Genomic DNA, 26213 nt, shown 5'->3' with positions numbered 1-26213 from the left:
GTAATTGATATGGAATCATTGTGTTAGGGGACTTGCTTCCAACACTAGGGAGAAGGTTTAACTAGGGCTAACAGGATGCTTGAGAGAGCTGAAGATGTGCGGAGTGCCCTCCTGCCTTTCTCCATTCTGTACTGCAGCTGCAATAACCCCCTCTGCATGTATTTCCACAAACAGCTTCTAAAAGAAATGAACAAAGTGGCTACAACAGGCAGATGTTAACAGCACTAGAAACATCAAGTCTTGGGTGTTGTCAAATAGAACAAAGAATACAGAATCAAGGAAAGGCACCAACTCTTTAAAAATAAATTGGCCATGTAGAAATTTTATTAAATCACATGATTGTATGAATCTCTGGTTAGGTTGCAGCAGGAGCATTTTATAGAACTCGGGGCCCCCTACCAAGAACCTGGAAGGGGGGGGGGGGGTGGGTCAATTGTGTGGACAGGCTGAAGAATCTAGTGATTTTTCTCTTAAAGAAATTAACAAGATGCTTTAATGGAGAAACTATTTCTTCTAGCATGCACGCACACACACACACACACACACACAAAAAAAAATACCAGGAGAGCTTGTGGCAGTAAGTTAATGGTTCTGGTGGTGACACCACTGTAATCAGTAATACAGGTAGGTGATTAATTTCCTCCTTTGTCAAAGGAACTGTCAGGTGATCAGAACGTGAGCAAAAATATGATGGAGGAATATCAATATGCTGATATCTGGTGAGTTGGCATCTAAAAACAAACAAGCAGATCCCCGATACACTTTAAACAGAGTGATAGATTCATAGGGCAATACAGTACAGATACAGGCCTTTCGGCCCACCCAGCTAGACCCAATTCCCTGCGTTCAGCCCATATCCCTCCAAGCCCCGCCCCTCCAAGTACCTATCCAAGTGCTTCTTAAATGACACTGTTGTACCTGCCTCACCCACTTCCTCTGGCAGCTCATTCCATATACTCACCACCCTCTACGTGAATGTTGCCCCTCAGGTCCCTTTGAGATCTCTCCCCTCTCACCCTAAACCTATGCCCCCTAGTTTTAGACCCCCCCCTACCCTGGGGAAAAAGACTGTTATTGTCCACTTTATCTACGTCTCTCATAATTTTAAACATTTCTATACGGTTGCCCTTCATTCTCCTGCGTTCCAAGAAATAAAGACCTAGCCTGGCCAACCTCTCCCTATAACTCAGGCCCTCTAGTCCTGACAGCATCCTCATAAATTTTACGTCTTTCCTATAGCAGGGCCAAAACTATACACAGTACGCCAAATGTGGTCTCACCAATAACTTGTACAACTGCAACATAATGTCCCAACTCCTGTACGCAATGCCCTGACTGATGAAGGCCAGTGTGCTAAACGCCTTCTTCACCACCCCGTCTACCTGTGACGCCACTTTCAACGAACTAAGCACTTGTACTCCTAGGTCCCTCTATTCCACTACACTCCCTAGTGCCCTACCATTCACAGTACAAGTCCTACACTGGTTTGACTTTCCAAAATGCTTCACTTCACACTTAAAACCATTTGCCACTCCTCGGCCCACTTCCCTAACTGATCAAGATCCCCCTGTAATCTAGAATAAAATGTTACAGGAGTTGCTGTTGTTGACTGAGGAGGTCTAGTTTTGGAATGATACATGTTGGTGTTTTAGGTGAATCTACAGGTTCTCATGAAAGTTTTCTATGACAGTAAGTATAGGCAGTATTAGCCATTATATGTTTAGGTCTTCTCAATAAAGCACACATACTGAATGGGAAGGATTTTCACAGCAGATCACAATATGCTGAACTGCTGTCAAATGTCTTTAGTGTATTTGTTGGTCAAGCAGTGAATGGTGGCAGTGACAATATTTGTCAGAGACAGCAGATTTGTAGGTTCAGGGGAAAAGATATTTTCATCTCAATGCCAAGGAAAAGATTTATTAAAGTGAATAAAATGCACAATTTATTTAAGGAAAATGAAAAAGCATTAGCAAGACATTTAGCGGCTAGCCCAGGTAATGCAGCCTGCCCATTGAAGGGCAGTAGGGAAGTCCTTTAAGATGAATTTTATACAGGACCTTCCTGGGTTACAAACACCCAACTTATAGACACCCCTACATATGAACAAGCTCCCATAATACTATTAAATTCAAAAGGTCCAAAATAGAACACAGAACAGGCCCTTCAGCCCACAATGTTGTGCCGAACCAATTACATTAGTAATAAAATGTCCAACTAAACTAATCCCTTCTGCCTACACAATGTCCATATCCTACCATTTCCCTCACATTCATGTGCCTATCTAAGAGCTTCTTGAACACCCCTATTGTATTTGCCTCACCCACCACTCCAGACAGTGCATTCCACGCACCCACCACTCTCTGTGTAAAAAAAAACTTGCCCTGCAAATCTTTGAACTTCCCCCTCTCACCTTAAATGCATGCCCTCTGCTATTAGACATTTCAACCCTGGGGAAAAGATATTGGCTGTCTACTCTCTCTATGCCTCTCATAATCTTATAAACCTCTATCAGGTCTCCCCTCAGCCTCCGACGCTCCAGAGAGGACAACCCAAGTTTGCCCAACCTCTCCTTATAGCACATACCCTCTAATCCAGGCAGCATCCTGGTAAATGTCTTCTGCACCCTCTCCAAAGCCTCCACATCCTTCCTATAATGGGGCAACCAGAAATGAATGCAGTACTCCAGATGTGGAGTAAGTTTTATAAAGCTGCAGCACAACTTCCTGACTCTTGAACTAAATGCCTCAACTAATGAAGGCAAGCATGCCATATGCCTTCTTTACTGCCCTATTAACCTGTGTAGCCATACGTATGTAACAGACGTACATAAGTTCGTTCCTACGATAGCAGAACTACTTTCCTCTCTCTCTCCACTCGGTCATTTTTTCTTTCTCTTCAGTCTTATGTGCTTTTGATGCCATTCATTACAATACTCAGGAGGTATGGTTAGCATATCGACTGATTTTTGTGTATTTTCTGACAAGGACAAAAATGGAACCAGTTCGTTATCCAGGGATGACCTGTATTATTATCAGGCAGATATTGCCAAGTTTAGACCATGTCTGTCCAAAGCAAATAATGAAAATTTATTAGAGGTAATTAGTATAGCAGAGATGACAATGATGGACAAACAGTTTCCATTCCAAAAATATGACCTCTTGGTTAAATTGCAAAATATTGACAACTGGAGGCCTATAATCCACAGGTCTATTTTACTCAGGGTTCTTACCAAGATTTTAGCCTGGAGACCAACTGCGTCAATAACCCTGAATAGATGCCAAAATGGTTTTTAAGCAGTCACACCTTGATGTTACTAGAACATTATGATTTTAAATAATTTATTATCAGGGACTAAAAAGAATCGTAAGATTTGACTGCTATTTTGCTAAATCGACTAAAGTTACCCACTCTGTGGGACACAAATTAAAAAGAGAAGCTTTGGGTCACATTGGGGTCGACAAGCACTTCATTAACTGTTATGGATCTTCATTCAAACTTTACCACAACAACCAAAGGAAATAAAGCAAAAACTGAATCCATTTCTGTTAAAAAGGGAAGTTAAGGAGGACAACTCACTCTCCTCAATGTTATTTAATACTGTATATTTTGTTATGGTGTTTGGATATTGTATGTACAAGTCATACCACCTTAACTTTTGCCGATGACGTAGCCCTCGTGAATGATGCTCTGATGAGCGATTCTCACATAGGTATGATTAAGAATCTTAAATCGTCATGATAATGATAAATCTAGCATTGGTGTGCAGAGTACAGGAATTTGTGGCAAGTGGCAATCACTCATGACTGTACTCTCGAATGAGGTATCTATACTGATTGAAAGGAATGATCCACACAGCAGCTCACAAAGCACCAACTGCTGTTGAAAATAGAGTTTAGTTGTTGGTCAAGTTATTAAAGACGATAATTAGAGCACCTGTTCAAGATGAGTTGTAGATTTAAGAGAAAGAACATTCACAATATGGGTGTGAGGGTTCCCCAAGAATGGCAACATAAGGTATCAAAAACAAGAGGGCGCAGGTTTAAGGTGAGAAGGAGTTATAAAGGGGATCTGAGGGGCAACTTTTTATTCACACAGAGAGTGTTGATATCTAGAATATGATGCCAGAAGAAGTGGTGGAATCAGATACAATTAGAACATAGAACAGTACTGCACAAGAACAGGCCCTTCGGCCCACAATGTTGTGCCGAACTAATTAAACTAGTAATTAAAAGCCTACTGAACTAGTACCTTCTGCCTACACAGTGTCCATATCTCTCCAGTCTCTGCACGTGCCTATCTAAGAGTCTCTTAAATACCTCTATCGTATCTGCCTCCACCATCACCCCTGGCAGCACATTCCAGGCACCCACCACTCTGTGTTAAAAAAAACTTTGCCCTGCACATCTTCTTTGAACTTTCCCCCTCCCTCTAGTATTAGACATTTTGACCCTGGGAAAAAGATTTCTTTAATAGTCACATGTACATCAAAACACACAGTGAAATGCATTTTTTGTGTAGAATATTCTGGGGGTAGCCCACAAGTGTCGCTACGCCTCCGGCGCCAATGTAGCATGTCCACAACTTCCTAACCCGTACGTCTTTGGAATGTCAGAAGAAACTGGAGCACCCGGAGGAAACCCATGCAGAGCAACACAACAGTGCTGGTCTAAAGGTAAACCACCAAATGACTTAATTCCTTAAAAATATCCTCAACAACAACAAAAAAAAATCACAGATCATCAAAGTCCTCATCCATCTGAAAGAGTGACATAAAGCAGGGTTGCTTGGTGTTTAATGCTGGTGACCCTCCAGCTGATGGTTGATGGTGAGTTAGAGCCAGCAAGGACGAGGAAGTCCCTGGTTTAAGAGTGCCTGAAACTCCGGCAGCGTGGAGCATGAATTCAGGGAAAGGCTTTTGTGCTTGGCCATCCTTCCCAGCCCCACATGCGTTATTGCTCACTCTTTTAGAGTCACTGCTAAGTTCAGGTGAATCCACTGTCCCACTGGCTCCCTCAACAAGTTCCGCACAGGCAGCATTAAGTGGGCTAGTCACTACCTTCTCTGTTGCTGTTCCTGTTGTAGGTGATACACATAGCCAAGTATCACCCGTCAGCACTGAACAGTCAGAAAGAGCAGAACGACCCACATCATCATCTTGATCTTCCGGTAATGAGCATGTCAAGGGAAAGTGAGTGGAAGGAGAATCCTGTGTCCACACTTGCTGCCCAGAATTGACTGTGCTTTGATTGAAGAGTTCACTACCTGTTGCACGGCTGAGAGGTAGGAACCTATCCCACCTCGAGGCCTTTGGTTGTTTGGTTAGGAAAGCTTTATCACTTCGGCTTTTGTTACCCAGCTGGACTGCAGAGTTGAAATCCAATTTGGACTGGTTTAAAATATCACTCCCTTCTCCAATTTCTGGGTTCCCGTTTCTGCTTCCATTCACCTGCTTCTGAAACACAGATTAATACCTGCATAAGCTTATTCAAAGAACCCAAGTCAATGATAAGAAAATCCCAGTGAGCTGACTGTAGCCCATTCCTCTGGAGAAACATCCACATCAAAGCCCATCCTTGTGGCATCCTAGTTGTTCTAACAAACCCAATCCCTCCGGTACATCAACACCGAAATGGCTGGTACTAAGATGGCTCCCACAAACCTGAAAGGTAGCAAATGTAAGCACATGAAAGGAGGGAAAAAGAAAACAGGGAACTTGCCCTAGGAGGTTAACACAAGACTATGCTGTATGGGCATTCACATCTCCTTCACCTCGTTATGACCTTGCACCTTATTGTCCACCTGCACTGTACTTCTTCTGGAGCTGTTACACTTTATTCTGCATTCTGTTGTTGTTTTACCTGGTACTACCTCAATGCACTGTGTAATGAATTGATCTGTACGAACGGTATGCAAGACAAGTTCTTCACTGTACCTCAGTACATGTGACAATAATAAACCAATTCCAATCATTCAATAAGATCATGACTAACCTTGTGCATTAGCCATTTTCCTCTGATTCTCTGTTTAAACAGCTATTGACCTCATCAAATATACTCAGTGTTTGAGCATCAATTCTAGATTCTCCAGCTTGAGGAAACAGGGAGAGGCCATTCAGTTTCTCAAATCTTTACCACCATACAATGCTATCATGGCTTTGTGACAGAGGGGGAATGCTTAAAGCAGATGGGGGGGGGCAGGTTTGTTTTTAATCATTAACACAGAGAGTGGCGGGTGCCTGGAACAGGCTGCTGGGGTAGTGGTGGAAGCAGATTCAATAGTGGCATTTAAGAGCCTTTCAGACAGGCATATGAATATGCAGGGAATGGAGGGATATGGATCACGTGCAGAAGGGATTTAGTTTCATTTGACATCGTGTTTGGCACAGACGTTGTGGGCCGGAGGGCCTGTTCCTGTGTTGTTCTATGTTCTTGGTCTGGATGAATTGTAATAGGATGGGAAGTGGGGAGGATGTATAACTCAGGGATAATCACGCGACTTCCACACTTGGTAGAAAGTTACATTCTCACCAGATAACGCACCATTTTCTTTCTGGCAGTCTCCTTTCCATTGCTATCAGTACAATGTCCATATGGATCCAGCTTCTCAGGGTCAAGATGTGATCCTCTTTTACGTTTACTATGAATGAGAATAAAAAGTATTCCAATAGAGATGCATGACCCACAGTCAGAACTACACCAGGTGAAATAATGCCCTCTGGGATAACACAACTAATTTGATGTTACATCCTGAAACTCTGACCTTCGATCTCTGCTGGCATTCCTCATGTCTGCCTGGAACTGTTGCCTGTCGGTGTACACAACCTCGCCATCTTCTCCTCCTTCCTCGAACGGTTCTTCTGCAGGCTTCTGGTCCAAATAAATGTTCCAGCGACTGGTTGCTTGGCTCTGAACCCATCAGAAAGCAATTTGTAAGGGATCCAATTAGAAGGATGATACTAAATGAGGTTACAAATACTTTCACTTTAAAGCACAATTTTTTTTTACAACCCCCAGCTTTAACCAAGCTCATCTTAAAAAGCCAGATCTTTCAGGGTACAGGGGCTGTTGATTAAAAGTAGCAGTTGCTCTGCATTCAGCATTCCAGCAACACCAATTGACAGTAACTGAGTGGCTATTGAACTGGATTTTAAGTTCAGCTTATGAAGTCAAGTTCGATAAATCTGATAGTACATGGATGTCACCATTAAAAACATGACTGCTTCACTGAACCTTCAAGGAAAGAAACCCACCTTCCTTTCTTGGTCCCACATTACAAGGTTGACACTTAAACCACTCTGAATAGGAATATAGAATTAGGCCATTCATTTCCCTTCTGTCATTCAACAGATTCATAGCTGACTTGTGATCTAACTCCATGTATCTGCCATTTCCCCATGTCCCTTAATACCTGTAGTTAATAAAAATATGAAATTAACCCACACAAGCCTTTTCCACGATTAATGACTGGTCTGATCTGCTTCCACTACCTTTTGAGGAAGAGCTTCAAAGACTCATAATCCACTGAAAAAAACTTCTGCCGTTTCTTATTTTTAAAATAGTGACCCTGAATCCTACACTTTCCCAAGAAGAAACATTCTTTTGAAATACATCCTATCAAGATTACTTAAGGTTTTATACTTCAATCAAGTCCTCTAACCTCTTGTGCACACAAGCCATCTTGTTTAATCTTTCTTCATAAGACACCTATCCATTCTGGATATTAGACTAGTGAACCTCCTCTGAACAACACATTTACATCCTTCCTTCAATAAGGCAGCACAGCCACGGTGGTGCAACAGGTAGCAACTTGATAAGGTTTATTGCAAAAAAAAGGTCATTGTGCAGGAGGTACGACCCCAGTTTGATCCTGATCTCCAGCAATGCCTGCATGGAGCTTCCATGCTCTTCCCGTTACCATGTGTGTTCCTGCTGGGTGCTCCGGTTTCCTCACACATTAGGTTAATTGGTTACTGTAAATTACCCCTTTATGGATGGTAAGAAAAATCTAAGGGGAATTGATGGGCATGTGAGAGGCAGGCGAAAACGGGATTCCTCTGCTGGGAGCTCGCATCGATCGGACAGCCAAATGGCCTCTTTCTGTGTAATAAGTAGAAACATAGAAAGAAAACACAGAAAAAAACTACAGCACAATTCAGGCCCTTCAGCCCACAAAGCTGTGCCAAACATGTCCCTACCCTAGAAATTACTAGGCTTACCCATAGCCCTCTATTTTACTCAGCTCCATGTACCTATCCAACAGTCTCTTAAAAGACCCTATCGTATCCGCCTCCACCACCGTTGCCGGCAGCCCATTCCACGCACTCACCACTCTCTGAGTGAAAAACTTACCCCTGACACCTCCTCTATACCTACTCCCCAGCACCTTAAACCTACGTCCTCTTGTGGCCACCATTTCAGCCCTGGGGAAAAGCCTCTATCTACATGATCAATACCTCTCATCATCTTATATACCTCTATCAGGTCCCCCCTCATCTTCCGTCGCTCCAAAGAGAAAAGGCCGAGTTCCCTCAACCTGCTTTCATAAGGCATGCTCTGCTTTCCAGGCAGCATCCTAGTAAATCTCCTCTGCACCCTTTCTATGGCTTCCACATCCTTCCTGTAAGTGAGGCGACCAGAATTGAGCACAGTACTCCAATTGGGGTCTGACCAGGGACCTATAGAGCTGCAACAATACCTCTCGGCTCCTAAATTCAATTCCCCGATTGATGAAGGACAATACACCATATGCCGCCTTAACCACAGAGTCAACCTGCACAGCCGCTTTGAGCGTCCTACGGACTCGGACCCCAAGATCCCTCTGATCCTCCACACTGCCAAGAGTCCTACCATTAAGACTATATTCTGCCATCATATTTGACCTACCAAAATAAACCACTTCACACTTATCTGGGTTAAACTGCATCCGCCACTTCTCAGCCCAACTTTGCATCCTATCTATGTCCCTCTGTAACCTCTGACAGCCTTCCAAACTATCCACAATGCCCCCAACCTTTGTGTCATCTGCAAACTTACTAACCCACCCCTCCACTTCCTCATCCAGGTCGTTTATAAAAATCACAAAGAGCAAGGGTCCCAGTACAGATCCCTGAGGTACACCACTGGTCACCGACCTCCATGCAGAATACAACCCTTCAACAACCACTCTTTGCCTTCTGTGGGCCAGCCAGTTCTGGATCCACACTGCAATGTCCCCTTGGATCCCATGCCTCCTTACTTTCTCAATAAGCCTTGCATGGGGTACCTTATCAAACGCCTTGCTGAAATCCATATACACGAATCTACTGCTCTCCCTTCATCGATGTGTTTGGTCACATCCTCAAAAAATTCAATCAGGCTCGTAAGTGTAAAAACTCTTACACAGATGTGGTTTCACAAATGCCCAACATAATTGAAGCATAACCTCCCTACTTTTGTATTCAATTATCCTAGCAATAAATGATAACATTTTGTTAGCTTTCCAAATTTCCTTGCACCTTATTGTCTGCCTGCACTGCCTCTGTAACTTTAACACTATATTCTGCATTCTGCTATTGCTTTTCCCTTGTACTACCTTGATGTACTGATGTGATGAAACGATCTGTATGGATGGCATGCAAAACAAAGTTTCTCACTGTACCTCGGTACATGTGACAATAGTAAACCAATTTACTAATTTAATTGCTCGCTGCACCTGCATACAAGCCTTTGGTGAATCACGCACTAGGACACTAGATCCCACTGTGTCTCCGAGCTCTGTAATCTCTCACCATTTAGATAATATGCTGCTTTGTTTGTAAATTCCTCCTGCCAGGATGGATAATTACCCATTTTTTTCCCCAGTCCATTTGCTACTGGCAAAACCTATTTGCAAGATCTACTGGCAAACTATTTGCCAGATCTTTGCTCACTCACTGAATCCATCTATATCCCCTTGTATGTCCTCTTCAGAACTCAACTTTCCTAACCATCTATGTATCATCAGCAAATGTAGCAATCATATTTTTGGTGGCTTCATTCAAGTCATTTTGCAAAAGTTTGAGCCCCCATTTGCAGTCTGTGGTACAGCACTTGCCAACCAAAAGATGACCCATTTATGCCCTCTGTTTCCTGTTAGGCAACCAATCTTCTATCTTTTATTTTCTGCAAAAAAATGTTGACGCAGCATCTTATCAAATCCCATACAGAAATCTTAAGTATACCACACCTGCCCATTCTGCTTCATCCAGAGCACGTCATTTCTTCAAAGAATTCCAATAAATTGGTCAAACATGATTTTCTTTTCAAAAAACCATGCTGACTATGCCTGATTTCCTTGAATTTTTCTAAATGCCCTGCCTTAACACCTGCATAATAGCTTTTAGCATTTTCTCTGAGACAGATATTAAGCTAACTGGCCTGTAGTTTACCACTGATCCCCTCTACAGCCATTGTCTTATAGCACAGAAACAGGACTAAGATCGCACTCATCAATTTCCCCCAGATTTTCTCATGCATACTAAGAACAACTTGCAGTGACCAATTAACTTACCAACCTAACAAATCTTTGGGATGTGGGAGGAAACCAGAGTATTGGTATTGGTATTGGTTAATTATTGTCACTTGTACTGAGGTACAGTGAAAAGCTTGTCTTACAAACCGATCATACAGGTCAATTCATTACACAGTGCAGTTACATTGGGTTAGTACAGAGTGCATTGATGTAGTACAGGTAAAAACAATAACAATACAGAGTGAAGTTTCACAGCTACAGAGAAAGTGCAGTGCAATAAGGTGCAAGGTCACAACAAGGTAGATCGTGAGGTCATAGTCCATCTCATTGTATAAGGGAACCGTTCAATAGTCTTATCACAGTGGGGTAGAAGCTGTCCTTAAGTCTGGTGGTACGTGCCCTCAGGCTCCTGTATCTTCTACTCGATGGAAGAGGAGAGAAGAGAGAACGTCCCGGGTGGGTGGGGTCTTTGATTATGCTGGCTGCTACACCAAGACAAGGACAGGTAAAGACAGAGTCCAAAGAGGGGAGGCTGGCGTCCGTGATGCACTGGGCTGTGTCCACAACTCCCTGTAGCTTCTTGCAGTCTTGGGCAGAGCAGCTGCCGTACTAAGCCGTGATACATCCAGATAGGATGCTTTCTATGGTGCATCAGTAAAAGTTGGTGAGAGTCAAAGGGGACATACCCAGAGGAAACACACACAGTTTTGGGGAGACCATACAATCTCCACATACAGCAGCCCCAGAGGTCAGGATCAAACCCAGGTCACTGGAACTGTCAAGTGGCAGCTCTACTAGCTGTGCCATTGTGCCACCCACTGCACCGCTCTCCATTTTTGAATAATTTGTTATTTTCCAATCAAATAGAACCCTCATCAAATGTAAGGAATTTTGAAAACCAATATATCAACTGTCCCACCAGTCACTTCTATTAAGACCCTGGGATGAAGTCCATCAGGACTTGGGAACTTGTCAGCCTAAAATTCCAACTATTTGCTTAATACCACTTCATTGGTGTTTGTAATTCACACCACCCCCACCCCCCTCCCACTCCAGGTTTCTTCCCCACCTTCAATTCCCAGTTGACAACTATTTCTGAGGTGTTACTTATATCCTATATGGTGCAGATCAATGCAAAATCTCTTCATTTCATTGTTGTTTTCCATTATTAATACCCAGAGTCATTTTCTATGAAGCCAACGTTCACCTGTTAACTCTATTCTTTTTGAATGATCTATAGAAACTCTTCCAGTGTTATTTGTGTAATTGAACAAGCTTCATCTCATATTCTAATTTTTCTTTCCTTATTAATCTTTCAGTCATGTGTTGCTGTTTTTATATTCTGTCCAATTTTCTGACCTACCACCTGCCCTTGCTTTAAACTTTGATACCGTCTTTAATTTTTTTAGGTAACCACAGATGTTGGGCCTTCCCCTTAGAACTTTTCTCTCAGTGGAGTGCAAATGTTCTGTGTATTCTGAAAGACTGCCTCAAAGATCTGCCACTGCACCTCAACTAACTTATCTCTTAACCTAATTTATCAGTTCATTTTAGACTTCTACTTTCATGTCCTTATATTTGCCCTTTTTCAAGCTTAAAATACAAGTCTTGGATCTGTTCTTCTCTCCCTCAAACCAAATCAGATTGCTGCTTCTTGGGGTGCCTTCAGAGAGTTATACAACATGGAAACAGGCCCTTCGGCCCAACTCATCCATGCCAACCATGGTGCTTACCTGAGCTAGGCACATATCCCCCTAAACCTTTCCTATCCATATACCTGTCAATATGTGTTTTAATGTACCCTGCTCTACCACTTCCTCTGGCAGCTTGTTCTGTATACCCACCACCCTGTGTGGAAAACCTTGCCCCTCGGGTCCACTTTAAATCTTTCCCCTCTTACCTTAAGCCCTCTGGTTTTAGACTCCCTTACCCTGGGAAAAAGACTGTGACCATTCACCTAATCTATGCCCCACTATAAGGTCACCCCTCAGCTTCCTGCACTCCAAGGAAAACATTCCCAGTTTATCCTTATAACTCAAGCCCTCCAGTCCTGGCAACATCTTTGTGAATCTTTTCTGCACCCTTTCCAGCTTAATATCATTCCTGTAGCTGGGAGACCAGAACTGCATGCATGATGTTCATGATGAGGTTATTAGTTAATTAGGTGTTGCTTAATACCAGGTCTCTCATTGCATGCTCTCTGGTTGGCTTCAGAACATGCCACTGTAAGAAACTATCCTGAAAACCCCCTATAAGCTCATCTGTGCTACCTGTGCCCATCTGAATTTTCCACTCCACATGTAGGTTAAAAAGCTCTCACAATTATTCCCACACATTCTGACCAGCTCCCATTATTTCTTCCTTTATATGCTGTCCTACAGTTGGTTACTGTTAGGGGCTGGTCCACCACTCTTACAAGTGACTTCTTGTTTTATCTTCCACTTTTTCCGAGCTTTAGTCTTCCTAAATGTCAGTTACTCTTCAATATCCAGGTCCCAATTTATGTCATCCTGGACCCATACCTCAGATCAGACATTTGCTTCTACGCTGCTGGTATCGGATGCTCCAACCAGTGGAAATAATTTCTGTCCACATTATCAGTTTCCTCAACTTCTTGAAATCTTTCACCAAATCATCTTCTAAGTTCCATGAAATACCATCCAAGAGGAATCTTTTCACATAATTTATAAAATCACATGGGGTATAGATACAGTGAATAGCCAAAGTCTCTCTTTTCCCTGGGGTAGGGGAGTCCAAAACTAGGGCATAGGTTTAAAGTGAGAGGGGAAAGATTTAAAGGGGAACTGAGGGGCAACTATTTCCACGCAGAGGGTGGTGGGTATGTGGAACAAACTGTCGGAGGAAGTGGTAGAAGTGGGTACAATTATGACCTTTAAAAGGAAATCACACAGGTACATGGATAGGAAAGGTTTAGAGGGATATAGTCCAAATGCAGGCAGACGGAACTAACTCAGTTAGGCAACTTGGTCGGCTGTTTCCACGCTCTAATTCAATATTGGAGTACAGGTATCATCCTGGTAAATCTGTCTGCTCTCAGAGTTCAATTCAAGAAAAATACGTCACTCTTAAAGTGTCGCTTTTATTCAGTTGACATTAAAAGCACTGGACACTCAATATTAAGTCATGGAGATAGGCTATGGGGTTCAAGAAGCCCCAGTACTGAAATGGATGGACAGCTGATGTGGAATAAAAACAGAAGATGTTGGAGATGCTCAGCAATGGCCAGAATATCTGGCGTCTGTGGCATTTTCCTTTTGCATTATGTACTGATGACAATCTACCCACCATTTTGATTCTTCTCACCTGTCCACACACCGCACTAAATGTCTGGGGTTGGCAGTGATCGCTAGAATACGCTCGTTCCTCAATGGGCCTTATCAAAAAAAGAAATGACTCACATTATAATGGAAAAACACAGATGAGGTGTATGAGCACATCAAGTCTAAACCCACCTGGGAAAGCTGCAAATGGGAATTCACTGAATCTAGTCTTGGTGAGGAGGTTCCATATGGATTCATAGAACCTGCTTTAAAGCTCAACTGATTAATACCGATCCTTCAAAGAAAGGAGTTTTTGCACTATGGCTTAATGCTGTTCCAATCCACCTCAATCAATTCCCATGTGCCATTCATTGACTTTTGCTGGAATATGAATGGATATTTGATGAGGTTAGTTGGTGGATCAGGTCTTTTCAAAATCAAACTGATATACCAGAGGAGGATGGTGGGGGAGAAGGAACAGACCAGCACATCTTGAGATCATTTGTTGTGAAAGGAATATTGGTGATTAGGCCCAAGTTGGTTTACTAGATCCCACACTCTAGAGAGTATGTCAGGTTATTTGATAAATTACAAACACTTTGGTAATCGAGGAACCAAATGGTTAAAATAATTTGTAGGATGGCACCAGCAGCTGTTTGAAGAGGTTAAGAAAACACATATGAATAAGGATTGGAATTAAGTCTGTGTAGAGGCAATAAGGAACTAAACAATGTTTGGTAGGTATGTATACACAAGTTGCCTTACGAGATGATCAGCAGCAGTGACTCCGGAGACCAACCACTGAAGAAGGATATCGTGAGTCAGAGACTCAGAAAAACACAAGATCGAATCCCAGCCAGGTTCATCAAGAGTGGGTACTATCTGAATACAAGTAGTGGGTTTTGGAAGTTGTGAAAGTAAACTAAAGTGTTGTGCAAGTAACTAAAAGCGTTATGGAACTAAAGAGTTAAGTGATTGAAACTATGTGGTGAATCTTTGAGTTGTGTGAATCAATCGTGATTAATAAAGAAAATTAATTTTATTGTGCATTGTATTTAATTGGTAACAAAGGAATTGGGGAAATAAAGGATGCTGGACCAAACAGTCGCCTTCTGTGCACCTTTACAAATTACATAATTATCCCAATGGAAAATAATGACAGGTTACCGAGTAGTGGCTTCCATTGCCTGCATCTTCAGCCCTCGCAGCATGTTTAGCTTCTGTACGTGTTGTCGACAGTCAGCCCCCGAACCCTGGCCATATACCTGGCAAGATTGTTACATCAGATTATTAAACACAGGGAAAAGGATCAGAGGAAGAAAACCTGCATTTATAGGGCAAGCTTCATGACCTCAGGACATCTCTGTGCACTTTATGAATCAATGAAGCACTTTCAAAGTGTAATGTGGAAAATGCAGCAACCAATTGCACAACAACCTCGTTATGACCTTGCACCTTATTGTCTGCCTGCACTGTACTTTCTCTGTAGCTGTGACACTTTATTCTGCACTCTGTTATTTTGTTTTTTTACCTTGTATTACCTCAATGTACTGTGTAATGAATTGATCTGTATGAACGGTATGCAAGACAAGTTTTTCACTGTGTCTTGGTACAAGTGACAATAGTAAACCAATTCCAAATTCTAATTCCAATTTGCACACAGCTAGCTCAAAAAAATATATAATTAGTTTTGTATTTGAGGGATATATAATATCCCACGACACCAGGAACCCTTCTCTTCTAAGTTTGTGCCAAAGGATCTTTTACATCCAACTGAGGGGCTAGGTGAGGGTTTGTTTATATTCCTCCTGAAAAGTGGTAATACCAATACCTCAGATTATGTGTTCACATCTCTGAAGTGGGGCCTTAACCCCTTCTGACTCAGGGATGAGAGCGTCACCTAAGAATTTATGGTTGGTACATCTGTCAAGCATTGTCCATGTTTCAGCCCACTTCCAGCTTGTGGACCCCAGGATAAAAGGCTCTGGGATTGTAATTATACACTCATTAATTTGTGCATGATGAGAAATTTGCCTTTTTTTTGTACTAGTTAACAGACACATTGGAGAAATGTGAAAGGATCATCATTCTCAGAGTGAATTGTGCATTCGTCTCACTTTCTAAGAGGCAGAATGTTCTCATTTCAGGCTGTGACTCAATACCACAAAGTCAGCAACCTCACCTTCAGCACTGACTGTTTCTCTCCACATAATTTGCAGTTCCACTTCTTGCTCTTTTTAACCTGAAATGAACAAAACTAATTAAGTTTCATTAAAATTGCACATTAAATGAAAATTTGAAAATGCAGTGGAAACAGATACAATAGGAATTTTCAAAAGGAAACTAGATAATGACTTGAAAAGAAAAATTTTGCAGAGCAAGGAGTGTCCAATAACTAGAGAGCTCTTTCAGGATAGCCCGCTGTGCTGTGTGACTCCCATAAATCGCACAGGGAAACAAGGGATATGGGGTTAGTGCAGCACTAAAGTAAAAGGCCAGACTTGATCTACTGAATAGCAGAGCAGGCCCAAAGTGTTGAATATCCTATCTGAATGGAATGGAGTCCTTACAATAAATAGGGTGGGAAAGAAGTGTGGTCAAGCTTCCTGCTGGAGTGTAGAAGATCGTAAGTTGAGTCAAGTGAAAGATAAAAGATCCTAAAGGGCCTTGACTGTATCTACACTTTTGGCCTTGTTCTCAACCACATTCTAGTCACCACCACCAACGCCCGCTCACGCCATCCCCCCTGCCGCCCCTGTTCACATGGGAGCTCTAAAGGTTGATGATTCACAGGCCTCACAAAGAAGACACTATATTAAGGGAATCAAGGGATATGGAGTTATCGCAATAGATGCTGCAAAGGTACAAGATCAGTCATGATACTACGTGTGGTGCAGCAGGCATGACAGGCTGAATGGCGTACTTCTGCTTCCTTTGTTTAGGTTCTCTGTATCACTTTCTCTGCATTGCACTCCAACCTCTTGAGATAAAGTTAACGCTTTATTAAACTCTCTCTGTAACTTTTTGCACCTCTGCACTAAATCATCATGACTGATGTACATAGAGTCATACAATACAGAAACAGACCCTTCGGCCCAACTCATCCATGGCAACTGTTGCCCAGCAAGCTGGTCCTGATCTACCTGACCCCTTCCCTCCACCTTTTTTATGCTGGCTATCTTCCCTCTTCCTTTCCAGTCCAGATGAAGGGTCCTGGCCCGAAATGTTGACTGTTCATTTCCCTCCATAGATGCTGCCTGACCGGCTGAGTTCCTCCAGTGCTTTGTGTGTTGCAGCAAGTTTGGATATACACCTATCATTAGCCTGCATTGGTGCCTGAAATAGATGCTCTTTTTGAAGTTCTGACATGAAAGAAATTACCAGCCAGAGAAAGGAACAGACTCAAAGATGCTCTCAAAACCATCTTAAAAAAAGGTTGGAACATTCCCACTGACTTCTTGGAATTCCAGGCCCATGCTAGTGGAAGCAGAGGAGCATTCTGCATGGCACCGTGAACCTCTAGACCAGGTGTCGGAAGCACAAATGTTAAAAAGGCAAAATTAAAAGCATTAGATCTAAACGAACCCCAGCATTCACAGAAAGGTAGGTGAGACAAAGGCAAAAGTGATCTAATTGCCATCACAGAAATGTGGCTGCAGGATGACCAGAGCTGAGAGCTGAACGTTCAGAGTCAGGTATTTAGCAATGAAGGCAATAAGAAAAAGGAGCCATCATCCAACCTGTCAATCTCCAACAGATCTTATGTTTTAACAATATCACCTCTCATTCTTCTAATTCAGAATTCAGTGTTCAGAGAAGATTCACTAGAGTGATTCCAGGAATGAGAGGGCTAATATATGAGGAACGTTTGACAGTTCTTGGGCTGTACTCCTCGGAGTTCAGAAGAATGAGGGGGGACCTCATAGAAACATTTTGAATGTTAAAAGGCCTGGACAGAGCAGATGTGGCAAAGTTGTTTCCCATGGTAGGGGAGTCTAGTACAAGAGGGCACGACTTCAGGATTGAAGATGAACAGAGATGCAGAGAAATTTCTTTAGCCAGAGAGTGGTGAATCTGTGGAATTTGTTGCCACAGGTGGCTGTGGAGGTAAAGTCATTGGGTGTATTTGAGGCAGAGATTGATAGGTATCTGAGTAGCCAGGGCATCAAAGGTTATGATGAGAAGGCGGGGGAGTGGGGCTAAATGGGAGAATAGATCAGCTCATGATAGAATGGTGGAGCAGACTCGATGGGCTGAATGGCTGGCTTCTGCTCCTTGGTCTATGGTCTAATCACCAATGAGTGTAGACCCAATCTGCTCAACCATACGTGAACACCTTCATCCCAGGAGACAACCTAGAGAAATTTCTCTGCACTGCCTCCAATGCAAGTATACAGTGCTAACATACGGAAACCAAAACACCAGCAATTTTCCAGATGTGGTCTTACAGCACGAAAGCTTCCCAAATTTTATACTCCATATGTGGTTGCCGACTGACTGGACTCTGACAACTTGCACTCGTTTCTCAATCACACTTTATTTACTTGTGCACAAGGAGAATAGTTGGCCCCCGTCACCAAACTATTCTAAAGTTTCAACAAAGAGTTGTCCTTTTAAACAGATATTGACTAATTAAAATCTTGTGCACCTCAGAATCCTTCATTTGCATACATAAAATACCAATCACATTCCATTAATATAGGTGTTAATGACCAATAGAAAGTACATGTTAATAGCCAATAATACCTTAGAGTCTTGGTGTGCCTGGTGACCTCGGGCCCCATGCTGTATAAAGAGAAGCTCTATTCTCCTTGCTTAACACTGGTGACTGCACATTGTCTGCAAACCATCTCTGCCTGCACACTATCTTAACCCTCGCCTTGCTGCAGCTTCCTCACATACTCTTTGCAACAAAGACCAATATTCCATTAACCTTCCCAATAACTTGCTGTACCTGACGGCCAACCTTTTGTGTTTCATGCAATAGTTCTCCCAGACCCCTTTATACCATGTTGGAGGAATCTGCTGTTTAACCAGCACCGTGAATCTGGCTTTCACGGGGGGTTGCGGCCCAGCCACCTTCTTCATTACAGCTCAGATCACGACAGCACACAAAGAAAATCTCTTGTACAGCAGTGGTGAGTTTCTCAAACAAGTCTGTTTATTCAGGCCTGTTACAGTGTACACTGGGGAGCACTTTGAGTGAGGGCTCAAAGATACTCCACTGATCCAAAAGACTTCCAGCAATTCACAGTATTCACGTTACAATAGTTACATGCAGATTTTACAATTTCATCAATGACCCACCTCTTCTCCCCACAGCATTTTGTACTCTCATTTACTTTTTCATTTTTCCTTCCCATAACCTGACATTATACATTCCAGCTGCCAACTTCTCGCCCACTCACCTAACCTCTCCATACTACTTTGCCGACTCTTTGTGCCCTTCTCACAACCTGCTAACCTACTTATCTTTGGTTAAAGTACACACTGAGTCTTGTCATTCAAGTCATTAATGCAGATTATACATGGATGAGGCCCAACATTGATCCTTGTGGAACCCGACTAGTTACTGACTGCCAATCCGAAAATGACCCATTTATAGAGTTTATACAGCAAGCAAATGGGACCTTTGTCCCAACTGTCCATGCCGACCAGTGTCTTCCTAAGCCAGTCCCATTTACATGCATTTTTGCCCATATCCCTCTAAACCTTTCCTATACATGTACCTATCTACAATGTCTTTTAAAGGCTGTAATTGTACCTGCCTCTACCACTTCCTCTAGCAGCTCCTTCAACATACCTATGACCCTCTGAGTGAAAATGTGGCTCCTCAGGTCCCCTTTAAATCTTTCCCCTCTCACCTTAAACCTATGCCCTCTAGTTTTAGACTCCCTACCCTGTGACCATCCACCTAATCTATGCCCTTCATGATTTCTACATCAATCCTCATTTGAGGGGTCAGCAGTGGAAAGGTTGACCAGCTTCAAGGTCCTGAGTGTCAACATCTCAGAGGATCTATTCTGGGCCCAACGCAATGATGCATCACAAAGAAGGCACGCCAACAACTCTACTTTGTCAGGAGTTTGAAGAGATTTGGGTATGTCATCAAATACTTTTACAAATTTCTATAGAAGTGTGGAGGAGAGCATTCTGACTGGTTACATCACAGCCTGGTATGGAGGCCCCAGTGCGCAGAATCACAAGTGGCTGCAGAGGGTTGTACACTCAGCCAGCTCCATCATGGGCAACATCCCTTCCCACCATCAAGGACATCTTCAAGAGGCAGCGGCTCAAGAAGGTGACGTACATCACGAAGGACCCTCACCATCCAGGACGTGCCCTCTTCTTGTTACTACCACCAGGGAGGAGGTACAAGAGCCTGAAGACCCACACTCAATGTTTTAGGAACAGCTTCTTTCCCTCCACCATCAGATTTCTGAAACGATCCATGAACCCATGAACACTACCTCATTCCTTTTGTTTTTCACTATTTACTTATCTTTTTAATTTATGGTAATTTTATGTCTTGCACTGTACTGCTGCTGCAAAACAACAAATTTCACATCATATGTCAGTGATAATAAATCTGATTCTGATTTCATAAACTTTTGTAAGGTCACCCTCATCTTCCTACACTCCATGGAAACCAGTTCCAGTCGATCCATTCTCTCCTTGTAACTCAAGCTGTCCAGTCCAGGTAACATCCTTGTGAATCTTTTTTGCACATTTTCCAGCTTAATGACATCCTTTCTGTAGCCTGGCGACCAGAACTGCACACAGCACTCCAAGTGTGGTCTCACCAATGTCTTGACTCTATGACATCCCAACTCTAGTGCTCAATACCCTGACCAACGTCCTCCAGTCCTGAGGACCACCAGTCCTCATTGTGGAGTCAGTGGTGGAAAGGGTAAGCAGCTACAATTTCCTGGGCATCACCTTGGAGGATCTATCCTGGTCCGAACACATTGATGGAATCGCGAAGAAGGCATGCTAACAGCTCTACTTCATTAGGAATTTGAGGAGATTTGTTATGTCACCAAAGACTCTTACAAATCTCTATAGATGTACGGTGGAGAGCATTCTGACTGTTGCATCACAGCCTGGTATGAAAGCTCCAATGCACAGCATCACAAGAGGCTGTAGACTCAGCCAACTCCATCACAGGCAAAACCATCCTCACTAACAAGGACATCTTCAAGAGGCGGTGCTTCAAGAAGATGGCATCCATCACTAAGGACCCTCACCATCCGGGACACACCCTCTTCTCATTACTACCATCAGGGAGGAGGTAAAGGAGCCTAAAGACCCACACTCAATGATTTGGGAACAGCTTCTTCCCCTCTGCCATCAGATTTCCGAACAGTCCACGAACCCAAGAACACTACCTTGTTATTCCATCTTTTGCATTATTTATTTATTTTTGTAATTTATTGTAATTTTTGTGTCTTTGCATTATACTGCTGCCGCAAAACAATAAATTTTACGTTGTATGTCAGTGATAATAAACCTGATTCTGACTCAATGAAGGCAAGTGTGTCTAATATCTTCTTCACACCTCGTCTACCCATTTCCCTTGACCCTCCATTTTCTCTGAGTTAACCACTCCCATCCATGCCAATATATTACCCTCAACCCCCACACACTCTTAGCTTTTATGTGGCAACTTATGAAAAGGCTTCCGGAAATCCCAATGCACCACATCTACTAGTTTCCCTCTTATCCACCCTGCTTGTAACATCCTCAAAAATCCCGAGTAAACCTGCGTCGTCAGAACGAGGAGAGCTGCAGTGGAGGCAGGCCATCCTAGGAGCAAACATCACCAATGGCCTGTCCAACCACGTAGACGCCATAGACAAGAAAGCGCACCAGCGTGTCTACTTCCTTAGGGAGGCTAAAGAAATCTGGCATGTTCCCTTTGACCCTCACCAATTATTAATCGATGCACCACAGAAAGCATCCTATCTGGATGCCCCACCGCTTGGTACGGCAACTGTTCTGCCCAGGACCGCAAGAAACTGCAGAGAGTTGTGGACACAGCCCAGCACATCATGGAAACCAGCCTCCCCTCCATGGATTCTGTCTACACTTCTTGCTGCCTCGGTAAAGCAGCAACATAATCAAAGACCCCAACCACCCAGACATTCTCTCTTCTCCCCCTTCCCATCAGGCACAAGATACAAAAGCCTGAAAGCAACGTCCCACCAGAACTCAAGGACAGCTTCTATCCCGCTGTTATAAGACTATTGAAACGGTTCCCTAGTGCGATAAGATGGATCTTGACCTCACAATCTACCCAGTTATGACCTTGCACTTATCGTCTGCCTGCACTACACTTTCTCTGTAACTGTAACACTTTATTCTGTAATTGTTTTCCCTTGTACTACCTCAATGCACTGATGTGATGAAATGATCTGTATGGATGGTATGCAAAACAAAGTTTTTCACTGGACCTCAGTACGCGTGACAATAATTTACCTTCCTTGACCCTGCCTGAGGTGAACGGTGAAAGGCTGAGGTACAGGTCCCTGGTATCCCCCCCACCCCCCCCACCACCCCCCTGGTCCTCGTCCCCTTTCCCCCACATCCCCGCCACCCAATCCCCCTTCCCCCACATCCACCCCTTTCCCCATCCTTCCTCCCATCGTCCCCCTCCCCTTCCCCCTCTTCCCCTCCCCACCTCTTCCCCCCGCCCTCTCTTCCCCCCTCCCCTTCCCTCCCCTCTTCCCCCTTCCCCCTCCCTCTTCCCCTCCCTCCCCTTCCCCCTCCTCCCCCTCCCTCTTCCCCCTCCCCCCTCCCTCTTCCCCTCCCCCTTCCCCCTCCCCTCCCCCCTCCTCCCCCTTCCCTCCCCCTCCCCCCCTTCCCCCTCCTTCCCCTCTTCCCCCTCCCCCTCTTCCCCCTCCCCTCCCCCCCTTCCCCCTCCCTCCCCCCTCCCCCCTTCCCCTCCCCTCCCCCCTCCCCTTCTTCCCCCTCCTCCCCTTCCCTTCTTCCCCCACCCCCTTCCCCTCTTCCCCCTCCCCTCCCCCTTCCCCCTCTCCTTCTTCCCCATCCCCTCCCCTCTTCCCCTCCCCTCCCCCCTCCCTCTTCCCCCTCCCCTCCCCTTCCCCCTCCCCTCCCCTCCCCCACTCCCTCTTCCCCCTCGCCCCTCCCCTCCCTCTTCCCCCTCCCCCCCTCTCCCCTCCCCCCCTCTCCCCTCCCCCCTCCCTCTTCCCCCTCCCCTCCCTCTCCCCCTTCCCCCTCCCTCCCTCTTCCCCTCCCCTCCCTCTCACCCTCCTCCCCTCCCTCCCTCTCCCCTCCCTCTTCCCCCTCCCTCCCTCTTCCCCTCCCCTCCCTCTCCCTCCCTCTTCCCCCTCCCCTCCCTCTTCCCCCTCCCCTCCCTCTCCCCTCCCTCTCCCCTCCCTCTTCCCCCCTCCCCCTCTTCCCCCTCTTCCCCCTCCCCTCCCTCTTCCCCCTCCCCCCTCCCACCCCCTTCCCTTCTTCCCCCACCCCCTCCCCCCTCCCTTCCCCCACCCCCTCCCCCTCCCTTCCCCCTTCCCTTCCCCTTCCCCACCCCGCCCCCCCTCTTCCCCTTCCCCCCTCCCCCCCTCTTCCCCCTCCCCTCCCTCTTCCCCCCTCCCTCCCCTCCCCCCTCCCCTCCACTCCCCCCTCCCCTCCTCCCCCCTCCCCTCCACTCCCCCCCCCTCCACTCCCCCCTCCCTCCCCTCCCACTCCCCCCCCTCCACTCCCCTCCCCCCCTCCACTCCCCCCCTCCACTCCCCCTCCCCCCCCTCCACTCCCCCTCCCCCCCCTCCACTCCCCCCTCCCTCCCTCCACTCCCCCTCCCCCCCTCCACTCCCCCCTCCCTCCCCTCCCCCCTCCCCCCCCCTCCCCTCCCCCTTCCCTCCCCCCTCCCCTCCCCTTCCCTCCCCCTCCCCTCCCTCCCCTTCCCTCCCCTCCACTCCCCCTCCCCCCCCCTCCCCCTTCCCTCCCCTCCACTCCCCTCCCCCCCCCTCCCCTCCACTCCCCCTCCCCCCCCCCCCCTCCCCCCCTCCACCCTCCCCCCCTCTCCCCTCCCCTCCCCTCCCCCCCTCCCCCCCCCTCCCCTCCCCTCCCCTCCCCTCCCCTCCCCCCCCCCCTCCCCTCCCCTCCCCTCCCCTCCCCCCCTCCCCCCCCCCCCCCCCCCCCCCCCCTCCCCTCCACTCCCCTCCCCCCCCCCCCCTCCCCTCCACTCCCCTCCCCTCCACTGAAGCCGGGACCCCGGCGCCTCCTCACCTGCTGCACCTGGTAGGTGAGGCAGGAACAACACCTCAGCGCCTGGAACTGCGGAGCCATGGCCGGCACCGCGGAACTCCCGCCCGGGGCCGTCTCCATGGAAACCACGTCCGCCCGCCAACCGGCAGCAGCTGCGCGCGCAGCACCTCCCCGGTTTCCCCGCCGGCAGCGGACCACAATGCGCACGCGCAAAGCCGGGCCCGTTCGTCAGCCGGCTGCGCATGCGCAGATGCACGGCGATGCCGGCATAACAACGCCACCTGTCGCAGGGAGGTTCACACAGCAGCGGCCGCCGTGAAGGCATCAAAGCAGCTGAAGTGGTTCACAGGCGACCCCCGTGTTACGACCGTTCGGGTTACGGAAATTCGGGTTACGGGTTCTGATGTGGCTGAGCTTTACTGTTTATTTATTCATCTTTTTCAGGGATCTGGGTGACAAGGCCAGTATTTATTGCTCATTCTTAATTATCCTTGAGAAGCTGGTGGTGAGTCAACTTCTTAAGACTATTGTTTATTGACTACAGCTCTGCCCTCAATACAATAACCCCAAGCAGGCTTGTCACCAAACTCCGAGACCTAGGACTCAACACCTCCCTCTGTAACTGGATCCTTGACTTTCTGACCAACAGACCACAGTCAGTGAGGATAGGCAGCAATACCTCCGGCATGATTATTCTCAACACTGGTGCCCCACAAGGCTGCGTCCTCAGCCCCCTACACTACTCCCTATACACTCATGACTGTGTGGCCAGATTCTGCTCTAACTCCATCTACAAGTTTGCAGGTGATACCACCGTTGTAGGTCATATCTCAAACAGCGATGAGTCGGAGTACAGGAAGGAGATAGAGAGCTTAGTGGAATGGTGTCATGACAACAACCTTTCCCTCAATGTCAACAAAACAGAGCTGGTCATTGACTTCAGGAAAGGGGGCAGTGTACATGCACCTGTCTACATCAATGGTGCTGAGGTCGAGAGGGTTGACAGCTTCAAGCTCCTGGGAGTGAACATCACCAACAACCTGTCCTGGACAAACCACGTGGATGCCATGGCCAAGAAAGCTCACCAGCGCCTCTATTTCCTCAGGAGGCTAAAGGAGTTTGGTTTGTCCCCTTTGACTCTCACCAACTTTTACCAATGCACCATAGAAAGCATCCTATCAGGATGTATCATGGCTTGGTATGGCAACTGCTCTGCCCAAGACCACAAGAAGCTGCAGAGAGTTGTGGACACAGCCCAGCGCATTACAGACACCAGCCTCCCCTCCTTGGACTCTGTCTTTACCTCTCATTGTCTTGGTGTAGCAGCCAGCATAATCAAAGACCCCATCCACCCGGGACATTCTCTCTTCTCTCCTCTTCCATCAGGCAGAAGATACAGGAGCCTGAGGGCACGTACCACCAGACTCAAGGACAGCTTCTACCCCACTGTGATCAGACTATTGAACGGTTCCCTTATACAATGAGATGGACTATGACCTATGACCTCACAATCTGCCTTGTTGTGACCTTGCACCTTATTGCACTGCACTTTCTCTGTAGCTGTGACACTTTGTACTGTTATTGTTTTTACCTGTACTACATCAATGCACTCTGTACTAACCCAACGTAACTGCACTGTGTAATGAATTGACCTGTAAGATCGGTTTGTAAGACAAGTTTTTCACTGTACCTCAGTACAAGTGACAATAATAAACCAATACACCACTGCAGTTCTTCTGGTGAAGATGCTCCTACAGTGCTACTGGGACATGGGTACAAGGTAAGGGTAAAGATTTAAAGGGGACCTGAGGTGCACCTTTTTTTTAAAACTGAAGGTGGTGGGTATGTGGAACGAGCTGCCAGAGGAGGTGACAGAGGCAGGTACAGATACAACCTTTAAAAGACATTGGGACAGGTACATCAATAGGAAAAGTTTAGAGGGACATGGGCCAAATGGGACTAGCTCAGGTAGGCAACTTGGTTGGCATGGGCAAATTGGGCTGAAGGGCCTGTTTCCCTGGTGTACGACTCTATGAATCTATAACAATCTCAGTGGAGACTGGTGTCAAGCAAGCCTGCCCCAACACTTCCCATTCTCTCTTGGGCACAAGCTGCCCCTCAGCCATCAGAGTGTACACCCGAGGAGGTGCATCCTCTTCGTCCAGAAAGGCCCAGGAACTTGGACACCAAATCTGAGCACTGGCAAAAATA

The 26213-nt window shown here is 45.8% G+C and overlaps 2 protein-coding genes across 4 annotated transcripts in view; one reads left to right on the top strand and one right to left on the bottom strand.

Moving 5' to 3' along the window:
• The window catches only part of sqstm1 (sequestosome 1), a 72714-nt gene that overhangs the window by 13550 nt on the left and 32951 nt on the right, over nucleotides 1–26213 (top strand). The window lies entirely within an intron of this gene.
• mrnip (MRN complex interacting protein) lies at nucleotides 1174–24128 on the bottom strand. 3 transcript variants are annotated; one of them, XM_052015217.1, is made up of 7 exons: nucleotides 24024–24128; nucleotides 15955–16014; nucleotides 14940–15037; nucleotides 13816–13885; nucleotides 6763–6908; nucleotides 6531–6639; nucleotides 1174–5455 (listed from the first exon to the last, which is right to left on the bottom strand). In XM_052015217.1, exons 1-7 carry the CDS (start codon nucleotides 24120–24122, stop codon nucleotides 4733–4735), a joined length of 1305 nt encoding a protein of 434 aa, XP_051871177.1. In that variant the 5' UTR covers nucleotides 24123–24128; the 3' UTR covers nucleotides 1174–4732. The 3 variants fall into 3 exon arrangements, with proteins under 3 accessions (XP_051871177.1, XP_051871178.1, XP_051871179.1); XM_052015218.1 differs by having other exon boundaries at nucleotides 6543–6639; XM_052015219.1 differs by having other exon boundaries at nucleotides 1174–5452; nucleotides 6543–6639.

Source organism: Pristis pectinata, chromosome 4 (genome assembly GCF_009764475.1).
Source record: "Pristis pectinata isolate sPriPec2 chromosome 4, sPriPec2.1.pri, whole genome shotgun sequence".
Lineage (NCBI taxonomy): Eukaryota > Metazoa > Chordata > Chondrichthyes > Rhinopristiformes > Pristidae > Pristis > Pristis pectinata.
Note: the sequence above shows the minus strand (reverse complement) of the source record. Positions and strands in the feature narration are given on the sequence as shown.

Coding starts and splice junctions, on each gene's coding strand:
- mrnip (XM_052015217.1), bottom strand. CDS start 24,122: ATGGAGACGGCCCCGGGCGGGAGTTCCGCGGTGCCGGCCATGGCTCCG. Junction 6,909..13,815: donor TTAGTGCGGTGTGTGGACAG/GTGAGAAGAATC, acceptor TGATGGGTTCAG/AGCCAAGCAACCAGTCGCTG. Junction 6,640..6,762: donor AATGCCAGCAGAGATCGAAG/GTCAGAGTTTCA, acceptor TCTCATTCATAG/TAAACGTAAAAGAGGATCAC.